Below are 19,145 nucleotides of genomic sequence, written 5' to 3'. Positions count from 1 at the left end.
ATGCGAAATATTTCAACTATCGAACACATATTGTGCTAAAAACCGAAATAACCTACATAAAATTATTATGTCTCCTGAATATGATAAAAATATTGTGCCCTTCTTGTTCAACTTAGTATATCTCGAAAAATAATGAATTGGTTGCCGAGAAATTAGTAGAATATTTACATAGAAACTATCGAAGGATCGAGAACTGTGAAAAAGTTTGAACTTCACCAGTGTCGTAGAATTTAGGAGGGGTGGACTACTTCCTGCCAATAGGACAATAATTAGTAAAATAATTTCGAAGTAGTATTTAAAATATTTTCAGATAAAACACCCGGTAACTTACACAGTAGACACATTTCCTTCGGGTGATTTGGGTAGAAATTTTAAGTACATACATTGATAAACTCATCTTACCAATGAGAAAAGCCAATGATAGTATTCAACTGGAATGACACTTATTTCCTGAAGACATTTTTCTCGATAAATCATTGCTCACAATTTAACATAAAGCTGAATAATTCCGAAATGATAAATCGCATATTCATGAAAATACTTGAAATTGAAAAGATGTGAAAAGCGCCCACTTGCACTTTGCATCACAATGGTGAGCAAAAATAAAATTTTCTTAGCCAACCTTTATGTCGCATGTTTTTTATACACGGTAAAGGAACTCCAATATAATATCTGCCTTTTATGGAGCAATAAACCCTTCTGAACTCCCAGATGGTTTTTGCCCTTCTTTTTTGAGAAATCCAGTGAAGTGCTGGTGAATTCCGTTATACACATATCTGAGGGTCCCATAAATTCTTCTGACTTCCCCTGAAAAAACAATTGGGTACATCTTTCATGAATTCCCTCATGCTCAACCGCTCCAAGATTGTTGGAATTCCTCCGATAAAACCTTTTTCATCGCGGTTAAGCCGGAGTTTCAATAAAATGGCTGAATCATTTACAGTTTTTTTAATTTTGCAAGAAGCAAGCATTTCAGTAGGGTGAAGTGTTCACGATTTGCAAATATTAATATCATGCGCACTCGATGCTGTTTAAAAAGGTAATTATCATCAGAGATGTGTTATTTCCATTACTTCAGTCAAGAACATGCTGTTAAATTACATTTATGATGATGCATTAATTCCGAAATTTCAACTTTTTGAAATTTGCAGAATTTCACGAAAAGGTGAATTGCCTTAGCTTTTCATCGAAATAAACTCATACAATATGTGCATTGGTGTATGAGGAGTTCAAGAAAACATATCATCAGGAATTTTAGCCACTCTTTATCGAATACCGGAGTTCTCACAGATTTTTGTAATCACCTTCATGTTGTGTCCAAGGTATACTCGCAATAAGATTCTCAAATCCCTGAAATCTCCTCGTAATTGAATTATTGTGTGCTCGTTCATGGGATTCAATAATGATTTCCCTTTCATCGAACCGTATACTTGTTTATTTTATTCATCTCTCATTTCATAATGAAAAGCTCATCGCTAATTGGCCACAAGACATAGTGAGTTATGAATGGAAAACACATGATCCGGTCACCACTTTACCTAATCCTAACAATGGTCAATGGAGGCAGCCCATAATTGATGTTCATCCATCATTGAACTATAACTCAGATGCACGTTTAGAATACAAAAAAAACTGGTAGAGAAAATAATATATTGCATTCCAATGTTTAAGAATCAGCAGTTCAATAAGTATTGAACTTCAAGGGTGTATTTTGACTCTAAATTATTAAAAGAGACTATTATTTCCTACTCCTTATTTCAACTGCCAAGCTTGGTTGAAATAGAAAGTATGAAATAAAATTCTCCTTTTATAATTTGAAGTCAAAATGCACCCTTAAAGTTTAATAGATAATAATATATGTCGAATATATTTTCAGGCATGCATTCCATCTTATTCCCCTTTCTAATGCCCTATTTACATGACGTCATATGTTATAAATTTGAGGTGCATCTCATTTAAAGTTTTATTTGAAATTTATTGCATCTTGAACGAATTCAACATGAATTTTTAAACCTCTCATTGATATTAGATGGATAGCAATGAAGCTGCAAGTTCAACGTTTCCAATGGATTTGAATAAGGATACATATATTTCGACGATACAAATTTTTTCACTAGATTTTGATCATTTCAAGACAATTTATGCATGAAGGCGAGTTTTATTTCGATGTAGTTAAAAAATTAATAATCTGATGATGCAAATAAAGACCGTTTGTTAGGTAGATTGGAATTATTCGGATATTTATCAATTGCAAATTCTGGGGATATGATGGGAGGTTAGTTCTTATAATGTAAAAAATTTTTGGCAAAAATCGTCGATAAAATATAAACAAATACAACCTTGGCATATTCTACTAGAGGCTTTTGTGCTTATTTATTTTTGTCATGATATTTTGACTAGTTCTGCCGATTGGTAGAAGGAGAAATAGATATACGGTTCACAAAAATTAAAAATTATTGAACATAGAAGGATGTCAGTTCTAGAGAATTGAAAAAAAAATCATTTCATAGATATGAGCAAGTGATGACGATTACCCTATTGGCTATTGTTGAATTTTTCATTTTTCGAATTTCTCTCGTTGATAATTCTCTAATTCGACTGCATAACTTTAATCTCACTTTTACCCGTATTACCTCCGTATCGAAATGAATGTGGAAGCAGCTTCATGAAATGGGGATTCGAATATTAATCCCCTTCGGAAACGGTAGTGGTAATCGAGAACATACAGGTTTTCCAATTCATATGCGGCTTTGGTAATGACTTTTATCGAAATTTCGGAATGAGTAAATATTGTTTTTAATGATCGATCGTTGTGTACATTTCGATATGAAAAGGTTCTTTCAGAAACAGCTGTCTCACTTGGTTTAAAACAACATGTATTTGTAGACCAAAGGATCCGGATCAGATATGCCCATTATCCTTCTGAAATGATTTTTTGCAAGATTCACTCTAGAACCTAAGAATTAGAATATTTTTTCTGGAGGGGAAATTCGAGAGCTCAGGTAACGAATAGGTTTCTATTGAAGGTGAAAAGACTCACTTGGAGGTCTGCAAAGCTTCCTAGGAAAGCGTCCTGTAGCAAAGTGTTCCAAAGCTTGCATTCTCTAGTCCTAGTGATCGTATCCAGCAAGTCCTCTCAGATACTGCAAGATATTACAAGTATGCAAATTATATGCTTTGAGTTTTGAGCACTGTATAATAATATGAATGATATTAAAAACTAATCTATATCTCATGATGCATAACTCAAATGATGATCATATCGTATGGAAGTTGTCAGTTTTGAAAAACTTTGAGTTGATCTTTGTGAAAAACATACGAAGATGTATTGATATCTAATTAGTCTAGACCAATTCCAAACATACAAAAATATTACGTTACCATAGCATAGATATCTGAAGCACTGAATATTTCATACGAATGCGTTCATCATATAGTTCACGAAAATTTGGACATGGGAAAAATTGCAAAATGGATCCCCAAATGTTTGAATGTTGACCAAAAGCGTGCAAGGGTAGAAGCATCGCGTTCGATCTGTGCTCGTTTTGAAAACGATGTAGACTTCTAAAACCGAATTGTTACTATGGATGAGACTTGGGTACATTTCTACGATCCAGAAACAAAGCAACAATCGATGGAATGGCGACACTCTGGTCCTCCATGACCTTAGAAGTTCTGGTCCAAAAATATGCTGGAAAAGTTCTTGCTTCAGTTTTTTGGGATTGCCATGGAGTAATCAAGATTGATTTTTCGATAAGGGTAGAACAATAACCGGAGATCAGTGACCACTCTACAAAAAAAAATTAAAGAGAAAAGACGCGGGAAGATATCCAAAGTTGTTTTGTTTTTGCAGGACAACGCTCCTACACACAAATCTCATGTTGCCATGCAAAAAATTCGTGATTCAGGGTTTGAATTACTAGAACACCTCCCTTATTCACCAGATTTGGCTCCATCGGACTATCATCCCTTTCCTCCACTGAAAAAAAGTTTAAAATGTCGTAAATTTTATCCCAACTAGGAGTTAATAAAAGCTGTGGAGGTCTGGTTTGCAGAGCAAGAAAAAACATTTTTTTTAAGGTCTAGAGACGTTGCAGGTTCGCTGTAATAAATGTATCCAATCAAGAGGAGAAAATGTTGAGTAATAGAATATTTTGACATTGAAATTTTGTTTGGTTCTATAGTAGGCTAAGAATTTTTCAATATATCCTCGTATATGTATCTTTGAGCTTGAAAAAACTCGAATGCAGAATTTTCCTACTTCATTTTCTTTTAAATCAAAATTGGTTAGTATAATGAATTGTATTGAAAAACATCTTTCGTCTGGACTCTTTGAAAGTTTTTTATTTAACGAACTTTATTATGGACATTCAGTTGTAGGGAATGCTTACAGAACGTTTTTACCACTTTCCAAAACGAACAAGACTGAATCCAAGGAGAAAATGATAATATCTGGCAGGATTACTCAATCTTCCCGGTTAGACTGTGTGGGATTTGATAAGAAACGTGACATAGTAAGACAGGCGTTGCCTCCATTAAGCCGCAGCACTCAGATGAATCCCTCTGTAGCTCTTTCTTTCCTCATCATTAACGCAACGATTAATCAGAAGGCGGACTCTGATTGTAATACACAATACGCTCGTTAATCATAATGCTACACTGCTTTTGTCTTTGGAATGAAAACGGCTGTTCATTGTTTGGTTATCACCTCCGAAACGTAATGACCTTCGCGTGGTAGGCTTGCCTCTTTCGGTTCGTGGGATATTTATTGATAAACAATTAGCGGGTGGTGAAGCTATTCACTCACGTGTTTGAACAGAACATTCTCGGTACCTTTGTATGTCTATTTCAATTACTAGTAAACACGAGTAACTGCCTAGGCATCTCGGTTCGATTCCTATCGAAATACCTATAATGAAATATACTCCTCTGATACTATAGTTATATTATAATATATCATAAACAATAAACACCACGTCAAAGTAAAACATTATAACAAAAATTGTTTGCGAAAGTGCCACACGATAAAAAAACTTTTTCGAAAGGTTAAATTTGGACCTTGCCAGAATAGGTCTGTGGCACAAGTCAGAACTCAGAAATCAGTTGAGAAACAAGGCAGAATTTGGACTTGCATGTCAGTACTTTGAGACAAAGTAGGAATTCTGAGATACAAGATAGATATTGCAGGTAATATGTGCAGGCTGGGCAAAATTCGTTGTCTACTGAGAGGATCTCGAGAACTATAGCAGCTACAAAAAACAGATGACACGTTTCCGAGCTCTTTTTCGGAGAAACAAAGAATGGTTAAAACCGCAGCCTCCTACGATACTTCGTTTTTGAGTTTGACAATTTCGTAAAGTTCTCATAACTTTCTTGTTTTTGAAGTTACAAAGCTGAAACCTGAACCTTCTACAGGCACTTTTTCATGTAGAGTCCACAGACAAGCTCAAAATAGTTTTTCATTTCGAATCATTAGGTAAACTTCCATTTCAATGCAAACTTTCATTGAATTTGTTATTTTTGAATTGGAAAAAAATTCTTTGTCAGTAGATTCTACGTATGGAAGTGTATAAGAAGGTTCAAGTTACAAATCTGTAACTTCAAAAACAAAAAAGTTATGAGAACTTTTCGAAATCGTCAGAATCGCAATTTTGTTTATAACTCGAAATCTAAAAATGATAGGCCGATTCCGATTTCAGATTTGGATTAGTCATGAAAAAAAACATCGAGAATGTGTCATCTGTTTTCTTCTAGCTGCTATGGTTCTTGAGATCCCCTCAGTAGACAACGAGTTTTGCCCACCCTGTATATGTAAGAACACCATGTCTGACTAGAAGACAGTGCAGTAATTTTCACTGTAGTGAAGGAAAGTGGAAAATATACTCTTATAAGTTCGTCCAACATTATCCTGAAAACACTTTCACGGATAGACTAGATCAGGTTCCAATGTCATCCAACCAACACTGATTCACTCTCAAATTCATGCCTTGCGTCTTAGAATTCTGACTTACAACTCAAAATTCTAACTCAGGACTTAGAACTTGACTTTTGACTCAACATGTTGAATGATATCTCATCTCATCTCACATCTCATCTCACAATTTCGAATTCTAAGGAATTCTGACTTACAAGTCAGAACTTCGCAGTATAAAATTCTCCTCAAGAATAAAAATTGTTATGGATTTTTTGCTCAAGAGCTGACCAGCAGCTCTTGCAACTCATAATTCCGACTTGTTCCTTATAATTCTGACTTGCAACTCAGAATTCTGACTTTTTATCTCAAAATTCCGATCCACAAGCCTGACTTCCTACTTTTACCTGTAAATTCGAACTTGTGTCAGAATTTCAACTTGTTTCTCAGGATTTTAATTTGTAAGTCAGAATTCTGGCATGTAGGTATCTCAGAAATCCGATTCGTAACTTAAAATTGCGACATTCAACTGGAAAATTAGTCTTAAACCTCAGAAATTTCACTTGTATCTTAGAACTTCAACTTGCTCTTCAAAATACTGACTTTTGTCGGTGACACATTTGTGAAAATTATATTTTTGTGGCACTTTATCGCTCTCGTAGTTGTCTGGTATTTTGACCCTATGTTTTTTCGCTTGGTGAATCTTGTCAACATACCTGAAATAATTCGTGGTAGAAGCAATAAAATCCTATAAATTTGAAGTCTGAAGCTCTGAAGTCATATCAAAATTTTTGAAACCTTCTACACCTAGTTTCTGAAAAAAATTTCTTATTCAACAGATGGAGCTTTTAAAAGAAAATGTACAAACTGACATTGTAGAATTTCCTCTTATGACTCCATACTGCTAAACTGATTACTGAAATTACACTGTTTCAGTAAACAAATGGATTAAATAATCTAGAAAAAAAAATTAATTTCTAAAATTTTCAGAGAATGCATATTGTATTAAGTATTAAGTCCAAAATATGAGGAACGACAGAATGGTGGAGAATAATAATTTTATGTTGTAAAAATTACCACCGTGTAGGTGAATCCCATCAAATGATCTAACGAAAAGATAATGACGTGTTCGGCATATCAAATTTGGTTGAAAACATAATTACATTTCATCATTAGCAAATTGCACAGGCCAATTAAAAAAAACCGAGTAAAATTAATGAGTATTTCTCTTCATAAAGGGCGCATTAATATCTCCAACGAAGTTAATCATATTCATGTAGCATCAGAATTTTCATTTGTGTCTTTTGTTCCAGGTGACAAATATGAAGCCATTTCCATGGATAACGGTTACAAGAAATACATGATGCTGAAGGTACGAAGAGTGGATAAAAATGATTTTGGATCATACAGATGCGTTGCCAAGAATTCACTTGGAGAGACTGATGGTGTGATCAAACTTGAAGGTGAGTTGCACCGAGCTCGATGAAATGCAGAGATTTATCATAAGAAGAGTTGCTCTTCTAGAATGCGTATCACATTTAGCTCTACGGTTATTTCTCTGGGAGATAGGCCTGTCCAAATTTGACTTACGGACAATTCCCAAAAAGATGGGGCCAGTTAAAAATTCGTCAAGACCGAACGATTGCACCGAGCTCGATGAAATTCCCAGATTCATTAGTAGAGGAGTTGCTCTTTGAGAAATTGAAAGAAATATTATCTCGTATATCAAAAAATGATTTTATTTCCCTCTTCAAGTACATACAGGGTGATAATTTGGAAACTTACCAATTATGTCACGACAAGAATGATTTCAGAGGAAATGTCGAAACAGGTCAATTTCTATTCGTAGAAGGACATATTTTGAGCAGAATTGTAAGCCGAAATCTCCTCAACCCTAGATGTAGGAGCTATCACCCCTAAATTCTCAATAGGGCATAGGGGGTGAACTATACCTCAATTGAAAGATCACTTGACCCTCTACATGAATACTATGGTTCGCAATTTTTTATTGAGTCCTTGAAATCATTACAGAGGCTGACAATTTGAAAACTTGCCAGGCCAATTATGTCTCGACAAGGATGTTTTCAGAGAAAATGCCGGAACAGGTCAATTTTTATTCGGAGGGGGACATATTTCTAGCAGAATTGTAAGCCAAAATCTCCTTAATCTTAAATGTAGTGGTTTTCACCCCTGAATTCCTAATAGGGAATAGAGGGTGAGCTATACCTCAGTTGGAAGACAATTGTATTATGTAGAGGGACATATTGTCTTCCAATTTAGGTTTATCTCACCCTTTGTTCGCTATGAATAATTTAGAGGTGATAGCCCCTACTACACCTAGGTTAGAGGATATTTCGGCTTACACTTTTGCTCAAAATATGTCCCCCTCCCGTTGAAAATTGATCTGTTCCGGCTTTTTGTTTGAAAACATCCTTGTCGATACATAATTGGCCTGGCAAGTTTTCAAATTGTCAGCCTCTGTAATGATTTCAAGGACTCAATAAAAAATAGCGAAACATAGTATTCATGTAGAGGGTCAAGTGATCTTTCAATTGAGGTATAGCTCACCCCCTATGCCCTATTGAGAATTTAGGGGTGATAGCTCCTACATCTAGGTTTGAGGAGATTTCGGCTTACAATTCTGCTCAAAATATGTCCCCCTACGAATATAAATTGATCTGTTCCGGCTTTTTCTTTGAAAACATCCTTGTCGTGACATAATTGGACTGGCAAGTTTTCAAATTGTCAGTATCTGTAACTACTTCAAGGATTCAACAAAAATTTGCAAACCATAGTATTCATGTAGAGGGACAAGTGATCTTTTAATTGAGGTAAATTTCACCCCCTATTCCCTATAAAGAATTTAGAGGTGATAGCCCCTATACCTAGGGCGCTCATAATTATGCTCAAAATATGTCCCCTCCGAATAAAAATTGACCTGCTCCGGCATTTTCTCTGAAAATATCCTTGTCGTGACATAATTGGACTAGCAAGTTTTTAAATTGCCAGCCTGTATAGCTCATTTTACAATTATAAAGATATTATTTCATTTTATCAAGGACATCTTACAGAATTCTAAATATGAAATTATGCCAGAGGGAATCACCCAGTCTGTATAATGAATTTTATGCTTTCTTGGGTGGGAATCATCGCAAAGTGTAGGAGCCATTGATTCTGTTCACCAGAAAGTACCTATCGCACGTCACCATCGAGTTGGCCGAGTACTGAATTTTTCTGCTTGATAGAGAGTATAACCTGAAAAAAGAATTTTAACCCTTTTGCGAACGTCGATATGATCACGTTCGGCTTTAAATTCACCTCAGAATGTCTCATTCTCACCTATTAAACCACGCACGAACTCCTCGTGTGTTCCGCAAGCGTGAACACATGAATTTGTTGCTTTGTCTTCGAACAAACATCATAATTTCACCTTAGACCCTCGCCAACCGACTACTACACGCCATATACCAATTAGAAGAAGGGAGAAATACGGAATGCTCGAATTATTTATTCATGAAGATAGTTTTCTCCCTTGATATGTTGCGTTCGTAAACTTCAGTCTGAAATTTCGTCTCATCCCGCTCTTTAATATTCCCCGCCTCACCTACGTCAAAAATGATTCCATCTATTTATATACTAAAAACTTATTTAACTTTGCTACTTTGTGTTTCGGGTACTTTTACGCGTAATGCACCGCTCCAAATGGAAAATTCGTTAATTAGAATGCCGTGTGATTAACTCAACGTTTACGTTGCTAGTTTCCACAGTTTTCCCCATTTTCCGTCTGTTCATCTTTGTGCTGAAAGTCGAATTAGGCGGAGCATCTCGCTTTCAACGTCTGGTTCGCGTAATCAGTAAAGGAGTGGATTCTGATGCTACCGAATGAAAAATTCCTGTTTCGAAGGGTGATGGGGTTGCACGGTTGAACCTGAATTAACTGAAATATTCCGCTCTACCTCGTGAAGTTAGACTCGGTTGAAAACCCGTAAAAAAATTTATTTTTAGTTTATCTCACGAACGGTTTTATCGAATTAGATGAATTTCCGAATATAGTTTTTGATTTATTTGATTAATCTTTTTCGAACACAAGATATCACCCAAGTCTCCCAGTTTTCTCATTATGACCATTAAGTCATAAAAATACCAAAAATTTAAAGAATCCAACTCTTGAAGCAAAGTTGAACGCTATCTGATGTTTATCTGAACGTTCTGTAAAATAAATATATTCTTCATACTTTCTCGTTTAATGCGCCGTTTTCGAGTAATTTGATGTTCAAAAATTAAAAAGTATCTGTGAAACTTGAATAATTGGCTACTTTGGCTGAATACAACTCTGTTCAAAAGATCCACAGATGTGTAGTGTCACAGATTCAGCTAGTTATTCTGAGGGTCATTTTGTTTTTCCTGGAGTGGCAGAGCTCATTATGAAATATTAAAATGGCTATATCTTTCAGGGTCGAATCGGAAAAAATGGTATAGGAAAAGAGTATTTCTTTTGACCTCAAGAATCTACTGTTAAAATATTTGTACCAGTCAAAGACTCCCCCTGTATACACTTATATGCGTCTCACTAAAATTGATGGATCGATTGGAATTTAACTCACTGTCTTTAAGAAAATTATGAATATTTTTTTTTTCAGAAATTGCAGCACCAACCACTGTGAAGTCTCTCATCCACACAACCACGTTCCATTATAAGAATAATAAGGGTGAGTGAATTTTTCCCACCATAATACTTCATAAGGTGCTTCTCTTAAATTTTTTTTTGAGGAATTACTCAACAGATTATGAGAGAAGTTGTTTATTTCTGCAACATTTCGCGGTATATTAACTCCTTCATAGAATAGCAGATTTCAGATTTCTCACTGGTTGTTTCCCCCCACTTAGAAATATGTTTGTTGAAATCATTATTGTCAGGAAACTCATTTGAAAATAAATTTATTGGATGGCATATAATACTTTTATAAACATAAAAACTAATTTGGAATCGGGGAATACCTACCTAAAATAAATCAGAAACTTAACCCGAAGAAAATTTAATTTTTTACTCGAATTTTTCTAATTGTTTTGTGTAAAATCTATCTACTTTAGATTATTTTGGATTATTCCTGCTCAATTCTTCTTTCAACTTTTCATTATTTATCAAATATATTATTTATCAGCTAAGTTTGAATTTGAGAATCTCTAAAAATTGAAGACATTTCATTCACAAGAAGTAATGATTAATTGAGGATTATAAACGAAAATTTTCTTCAAACTGAATAAATATTGTTGATGTTAGCGATTCAGAATCATGAAAAAGATATACACCAATAAATTGGTGTAGACGTGGGATACTGAATGAAGCTTTCAGTTTCGAAAAGCAAAATTATTGAATATGAATGTTAAACGCAACGATAATAAAAATAATGTGTCCCAATATGGATCCTGAAGAAGTTTGGGAGAAAATATATTCATTGAGCCAGATGAAAAATTTCTTATATTGCCCCAAAAAAATTAGGAAAAAAGCACAATTGTTCCTGACTTCTCATATGCAATAACTAAAGAAGAATATATCTAAAATTAACCTCAATAGGGAATACTCCTTCTGACGAAAATGATGTATTTTTATGAAAATTCTTGGAACATCACATTTTGAAATAACTATTTCAAAAAAAATTATTTAAAGTACTTAAAAATGAAAAATAATAAAAGGTATATGGAATTTAATGCGTTTCTATTCTATTGCACAAGTTGGCAACATCGACTGAAATATGCGTTGATAATAAAGGACAGCAAATACACTATCTTGATGGGAAAGACCAAGATGGCTGTCTATGAAGTCTGAGATGGACGAGGAAGGTCGTAAAATTTTATGGGATTTTTATGGCCGGTTGCTGTTGAGGCTCGCTGAGAATCAACAGCTGTTATTTTATAAACAAGCCATTGTTTTTTTCTTCTTCTAGTTGGCGCTATTGCCAAATGGTAAACTAGAGACGAAGCGATTTAAATTTTAAAACCCAATATTTGAAGGGGGTTTTGAATAGTTTCCGAGGTGCATTTGAAAAATTCATGAATTAAACTCATAATTATTCAGTTTAAACTTGCATAAATATGCTGTGATGCTCCCAAATTGACGAGAATTCGCCATTAGTACTGCAATCGCAAGTTCAAACTTAATGACTGTTAATATGTTAGTTTCATTTATGCTTTGTCCAATCTCGCTGCATAAACTGTCTGTATTCTTGATTCAGGTTAAGTTGAAAGCTTTGCTTGAGTCCAACATTTTCTTTTATTCCAATAAGGAAAGTGCCAGTTTTGGAAATTAGCAAACGTATATCAATCTCCAGAAAGAATTGGAAGAGGAACATATTACAATTGTTTCTGATAATGCGATTCTGAGAGCCTTCAGCGAAAAAATCGTTTTGTTCGAAAATGATGTCACTTTAAATTTTCACGGGTGTTCGAGTGAGTCTTAGGTTTTCATTCTATTAGTCACCTGTGTTCTGAGAGGGAAGCAAGAAATTTCATGAGGATTTTCACATATTTTCAATCCGAGTTCCTCTCAATACTAACGAGTTGAAGGGGTTTCTTCCTCATCGCAGATCAAAATGAATCAGCCACAACCTCCTTTTATTACCGTGGGGATGACGAAGATACTATCGGTGTCACAAAGATATTTCCTTGTCAAATTACATTCTGGTCGCGTCTGTAAATTACAGTACAAGAATAATGCGATTAGGTGCTCCACGCGAAATGTCAAATCTTGAGATGCAGCGTTCTGAGGCAGAGACATCAGACATCCAACGAATTGTTGGTGCATGTTGCTTCCTGACAGAACGTAATCTGTAGGTGATGTTTTGCTCATTATAATCAGGTCATGGGGGAACGTTCAGATGGAATAAATGGGAATTTGATATACGGGATACTGTGATTCGATTCATTATTTGAACAAGAAACAGGTTGAACAGTTTAACGATGCCGAACATCGAAACGAACATTTCGTCCTTCAGATGAAAATGTGCCTATTTCATATGGATAATCTTCAAAACCTCGCCTTTCAAATACATAATCTCATATGGAGTTTTGATATTTAAAGGGCTTCGTTTATATTTCACCATTTGGCAACATCGACTACATACAGGGTGACAATTTGAAAACTTGCCAGTCCATTTATGTCACGACAAGGATGATTTCAAATACAATGTCGGAACAGGTCAATTTCTTTTGGTAGGGGTACATATTTCGAGCAGAATTGTAAGCCGAAATCTCCTCAGCCCTAGGTGTAGGAGCTATTACCCCTGAATTCTCAATTGGGATCACTTGACCCTCTACATGAATACTATGGTTTGCAAATTTTCATTGAGTCCTTGAAGTAGTTACAGGGGCCGACAATTTGAAAACTTGCCAGGCAAATTATGTATCGACAAGAATGTTTTCAGAGAAAATGCCCGAACGGGTCAATTCTTATTCGTAGGGGGACATGTTTCTAGCAGAATTGTGAGCCAAAATCTCCTCAATCTTAGGTGTAGGGGTACCCTAAATTGATAGGAAATAGAGAATGAGCTATAGCACAATTGTAAGACAATATACTAGTTTTAGTTAGAGGGACATATTGTCTTCCAATTGGGGTTCAGCTCACCCTCTATTCCCTATGAAGAATTTAGGGTGTATAGCCCCTACACCTAGGTTTAAGGAGATTTCGGCTTACAATTTTACTCATAATATGTCCCCCCCCCTTCAAAAATTGACCAGTTTCGGTTTTTTCTTTGAAAACATCCTTGTCTAGACATAACTGGCCTGGCAAGTTTTCAAATTGTTACCTCCTGTAACTACTTCAAGGAAACAAGAAAAATTTGCAAACCATAGTACTCATGTAGAGGGACAAGTGGTCTTTCAATTGGGGTAAATATCACCCCCTATTACCTATTGACAATTTAGGGGTGACAGCCCCTACACCTAGGGTTGAGGAGATTTCGGCTTACAATTCTGCTCAAAATATGTCCCCCTCCGAATAAAAATTGACCTGTTCCGGCATTTTCACTGAAAACACCCTTGTCGCGACATAATTGGCCTGACAAGTTTTTAAATTGTCACCCTGTATATGATGTATAATTAATGACAGAAGCTTGATTAAATGAACGAAGATGGCTTTTTCAGAATCATCAGTTGTTATTTAGATAACATAGACATATTGACATGGAATGTGCCTTCCCTTTCTATCTATGCATGAAATACGGTCAAAAAAAGTGACAGAGAGAAACTGAAAATGGGGCATGCAGTTGTCTTTTTCTAGAATTTTAATTGGTTTCCATTCACCTCTATGTGAACAAAAAAGAGTGGTAAATGCCCGACGATCATTTCTCTTTTTCTATAAAAAAGCCAATTTAATGCTGACATTGCTCAGTCCATGTCTTTGTTAGTTAACAACACATAACCTTATTATTTGACACTTGTAAGTGTCAAGTGTCAGTCTCTTCTCCTCTGGGGACAGAGGGACAGTTCATATCTATGAAGAGAATTCAATTCAAGGGGTGGTGTTGGCAATTCGTCAACCAGAAACGCTTATTTGAAGTCGACCAAGAATCGTTCTCTTAAGTGGAGAAGATCGCATCTAAATAGTAATGATGATCGATTACGAGCAGAGTCATGAAATATAATAATTGGGGCTTCTATAATACTCAAATGTATTTGTGCCGTGTATTTGAGTATTAGGAGGGCGTCCAAACCTTCAAATGACCTATCATAATATCTGTAATGTCGAACGAATTGCAAAATATAAGAGGTTTTACAGCCCAAATTGTTTCACGTGCTCTAGCCATAATGCGACCAACCTGTACCTAAGACAAGCGACCCTGATCATATGCACGTTCGCGTCATTTCACTAGAGATGAAAAATATACGAGGCGAAATTTTTGCAATAACTACATTATGGCGACGTAAAAGGTTCAGTGCGGTTTTCCGAATGTATTTAGTGCGTAATTGGTGACATTTTTATAGTCGACAGCACGGAGGCAGTAAAGATAATGGTCAAAAATGGAAGTTGCTTTACGGCTTAGGACACGTCATAGGGTTGGGAAGCCCTGTCGATGCCTATATAAATATTGATGACAGGGATGAAATATGAAAAGATATTCCGGAATTACAGCAAGAAAAAAATTTGATATACAATTAGATCTGGCGGGGTATCCTCACTGGAAAAATACGTAACGACTAAAAAAATTACGATAACTTTTCGAGCAGCAAAATTTCGTTTTATTGGGGAAGTTTATTTTAAACATTAATCTTATCTCAAAGAAACAGGATAAGTCATTATATAGATCATATCTATACACGTCATGCATTGTTATAATATCTTCAGATGAGATTTAAGTAGAGCACAGGAAATTGAAAGAATATATTGATAATATTTTTGTATTCTTAATTTGATACAAGATGATAGATATGAAGACATGGCTGATACTATGATGGAGATAAGTCAAATAGAATAGTTTCAAGTATCTACATTGAAAAAAACTGTTGATGAAAATGCACGAAACCTATAAATTGATTGGTTTTACCACTAATTAATTCAATGAACTTTTTTACTAAAAACATCATACATACATTCTTCCAAATATTGAATCATTTATGAGTAAACCAACATTTGATGCGGCAGTCAAACTCCAAGATACATTTATTCCTTATGGATGCCCATATACTCGAACTTTATTCACCGTAAAATTGTCTTCGGCCGTCGTCATATTCAATAAAATAACTTTATACTTTTTTCTGGGGAGAAACACTGAACGTAATAAATTTTCAATGTTATCAGTGGTTGTTGCTTCACTTCTTTCTGATTGTATTACAGAAAGCCCGTTTTTTATGTGGATTTAAGTAAAGAACTACATACCTAAAAGCTTCATTGTCATATTTTATCAATGTTTTTTTTGTGTTTGATAATTTTGCTGCAACAATTTTTTTCACGCTGTGATATTGCTGCATCAACAGATTTTTGAATGTTGGTGAGATTGTTACCTATTTCTAGTGTTTTAAAACTCATACATATACAGGGTTCGAACTATTCAGAGGCTGACAATAGGAATATCGAAAACCGTTAAAAATAAAGAGTGGCTCAAATTACAAAAAAGTAGTACACCAGTATAATTGCTATATAGGATTATGACTACACACCGAATTTCGTTTAGTAATCTCCAAAAACAAATGAGTTATGGAGAAAAAATGATAATTTTGATTTTCAGTTTCTTCGAGTTGTCTCTGGAACTATTTACTCATCCTTTAATAACGCAACTTCTTTGTAATTTGAGCTACCCTGTATTCCTAACGGTTTCCGATATACCTGTAGTCCCCCTCTAAATGGTTCTAACCCTGTATATGTTATAACCTTTAAAATTCTTCATCATAATGCGTAAACAATTGAAAATATGGTAATTGAGCTGCTGAATTTTGAATCACGTTCAACCTATTCATATTTCGTTTTATTACATTGCGAATTTAGAAAGTTCTAAAGAAGACTTCTGAAGACTTCAAACTGCGAATGACAGTTGCAAATTGGCGCAAGTGCTGACCAAGAATTTCATTATCAATAACTGGATCAGCACGTGGTATCTTATCTTGAATAAAAGGAAGATTTGATTGGATAAGTTCAGATCAGGGCAAATGGGGAGTAAAAACAATGCCTCCGATTAAGTTCCAAGGACTTTTTGCAATATTTCATTGAATTATCACAGGTTAGTTCACTGATCATCCACAAAATAAGCAGTTGCTTGAGAAGTGTTAATGTTGGTTATCTTCTTTGGCAAATATTAAATGCATCCAATGCAAAGGTAGGGAATGGGTATCTCTCAAAGGAATTAATGCATAATTACAAAAATATTGAATTCTTCAACTAAAATCATCTGGCATTAATGGAAGTCAAATTAGTTGAGGGTAGTTCTAAGGCAAGAGGAACTTCACCTTTAAATAAAAATTTCACATCAATTAAAAATTTACAAGACAACTGGCTCATATGTATGGCTGTTATTTGAAAAAAAAATCCTCAGCTAGTATCATTTTTTGGGGTCTCCCAATAGAAGGAAATTCTTTTTTTTTTCCTATTGTCTTCATTCAGAATCTTTCTGATTGTAAAAATATTCAGCTAAAATAGAATAAACGACTTAAATCCATATGAAACATAAAACAATTTTACTCACATTGAATATGTTGGATACACCCTGTGCAAAAATACAAAACATTAGCCTTTCTTCAAAAACAACAGTCTGTTTTCTGAAATATCCTATTGTTTCAGAGTACGACTACGACGAAGATTTCATTCTCTCATCCAATGGACCGCCCCACATCAGAGATCCACCAGGAGCATTTAGTGGCATAGCAGCATCCCAATCCCACAGTCTCTTCATCGCTATCTCGATCCTCTGGATACTACGTTCGGTGTTGAGGTGATCCGTTTAAACAGAACACGAAGTGATACATTTACCTTGATGGTGTGATAAAACATATCCAGTTTGTGAGACTGAAATGCTGTAAATATGTACATATCACGATAGATATTTTATCGGATGGGATATAGTGGGTAAGGTGGCAGGATTGGTGGAGATACAGAATATCATCCAGAGGGTGAATATGAAGGCCCGATCGATATTTTCGGTCTAGACTTCTAGACGTGACTCAAGCGCGGTTTTAGCCACTAATTGATGTACAATGAATCACCATAGAAACATTTGATACGAAAATAATACAAAGCTTCGGGATGAACGAAGAACGTCGGGTATTTTACCTCCCTGGTTGTAGAATTTAGAAATTTGACTTTATAGTTTCATCATATGTTGCATCCTTGATTCAATAAACTGAAATGAAACCTGCGTAACTAAAATTTCGAGGAAAATGTTAGAAATTCAGAAATGAAATGGGTTTTCACGCAGGTACAAGAGTTTTTCATTATATTTTCTGAAAGATGTGAGGATAAACCAAAAATGGTACTCAACCCCAGTTTTAATATAGGAAACAATTAGCTTATATTGACTTGTGACTGACTACATAGCTGACAAGCTCAAACTCTGAAGAAAAAACACCCAAACCTACCGGAATGCAGAATTAATATTGTTGAATTAAGTTTTCCCGATTAAAAATTTTTCGTTAAGAGATTGATGAGTATTTTTGTGTATATTAGAACAAATAATTATGAGCTTGTAATTTGATGATACAGTCAACAAAGTACCTACATAAAAACCAAGAATATAACAGGCAAAAATATTCAGACGGGGAGGCTTTAATGAATCAAATACCTTTATATTTTTAATTCGAAATTGAAATTATGGAAAGAAAAGAGCTTTCATCCAGTGCTTCTCCAACAAATAAGGCTTTAAAATTATCTATATTGATCGGCATTTGAATGAATTCATCAACCAACATCAAAATGGTATAGATGTCGATGCGATAGTTATTTGTAACTCCACCACTCGCAAAACCACCCTTAGAACTGACGACGATCATCCCAATTTCCCTGCGCTGAATATTATATCGAAACTGCCTCGAACCTAGTGCGTGATTTCACGATATGTTCATAGGAAAGTGTCTACCTAATGTTTACCAATAAAGTTCATTGAAAGCTTCCTACCTTTGATGTTATCTGATTTATTCAAACCCGTCATTTGCATTTCAATTTCCTCTTGGGAAATTCGGCTAAAAGCGAGATTCGAACTGCTACCTACCAGGTAGATTTCTGAACGGGCCATGTTCGAGGATTGCATAGATGACTGGATATCAAAAAGGGTCCAAGTTGGGGAATGGTAAGTTTATTAAGTGGCTTTCAGATTGACATAAGTATGATTTTGACTCGATTTTTGAAAATATGTGTGTAAGAATAATTCTTGAGATTAATCTTGAGATTAGAGATGAAAATCTGGAGAAAAAGATTTATCGAACCTACTTTCAAAAATAAACCTTCTAGGAGGGGGAGTCGAAATTTAGCAGATATAAATGCAGGACACTTCAGATAAATCGAATTGTTTAGTGGCAGAAAACTAATTTTCACTAGTTTTGGAGGAAATGGTTTTGACTATCAGAAAATATCGCATCATAAAACCTGCCATTTTTGGCCAAATTTTGAGAAGTTAATCGGAAAGATACAGGATTTTGGGAATCACAGTAAAGAGGCTTCAATTCCTCAAGCAAGGAATTTGAGAATTTTTTTCTATGTTAAGGCCTATAGAATCCTGACCTGATATTCATCAACGTCAAATTGATGCACCCATAA

At 35.0% G+C, this 19,145-nt stretch overlaps 1 protein-coding gene across 2 annotated transcripts in view; it reads left to right on the top strand.

Annotated features, from left to right (window-relative positions):
- Positions 1–18,505, top strand: part of LOC123315781 (lachesin-like) — a 116,604-nt gene extending 98,099 nt beyond the window's left edge. For both annotated transcript variants that reach the window (XM_044901634.1, XM_044901633.1), the window contains exons 8-10: positions 7,225–7,374; positions 10,552–10,620; positions 17,178–18,505. In XM_044901634.1, coding sequence (XP_044757569.1) covers positions 7,225–7,374; positions 10,552–10,620; positions 17,178–17,332 — 374 coding nt within the window. In that variant the 3' untranslated portion in view covers positions 17,333–18,505. The remainder of the gene's footprint in view (positions 1–7,224; positions 7,375–10,551; positions 10,621–17,177) is intronic.
- Positions 18,506–19,145: the final 640 nt, after the last annotated feature.

The sequence above is a fragment of the Coccinella septempunctata genome, chromosome 6 (genome assembly GCF_907165205.1).
Source record: "Coccinella septempunctata chromosome 6, icCocSept1.1, whole genome shotgun sequence".
NCBI lineage: Eukaryota > Metazoa > Arthropoda > Insecta > Coleoptera > Coccinellidae > Coccinella > Coccinella septempunctata.
The sequence above is the reverse complement of the archived record's forward strand: the minus strand, read 5'-3'. Positions and strand labels throughout refer to the sequence as shown.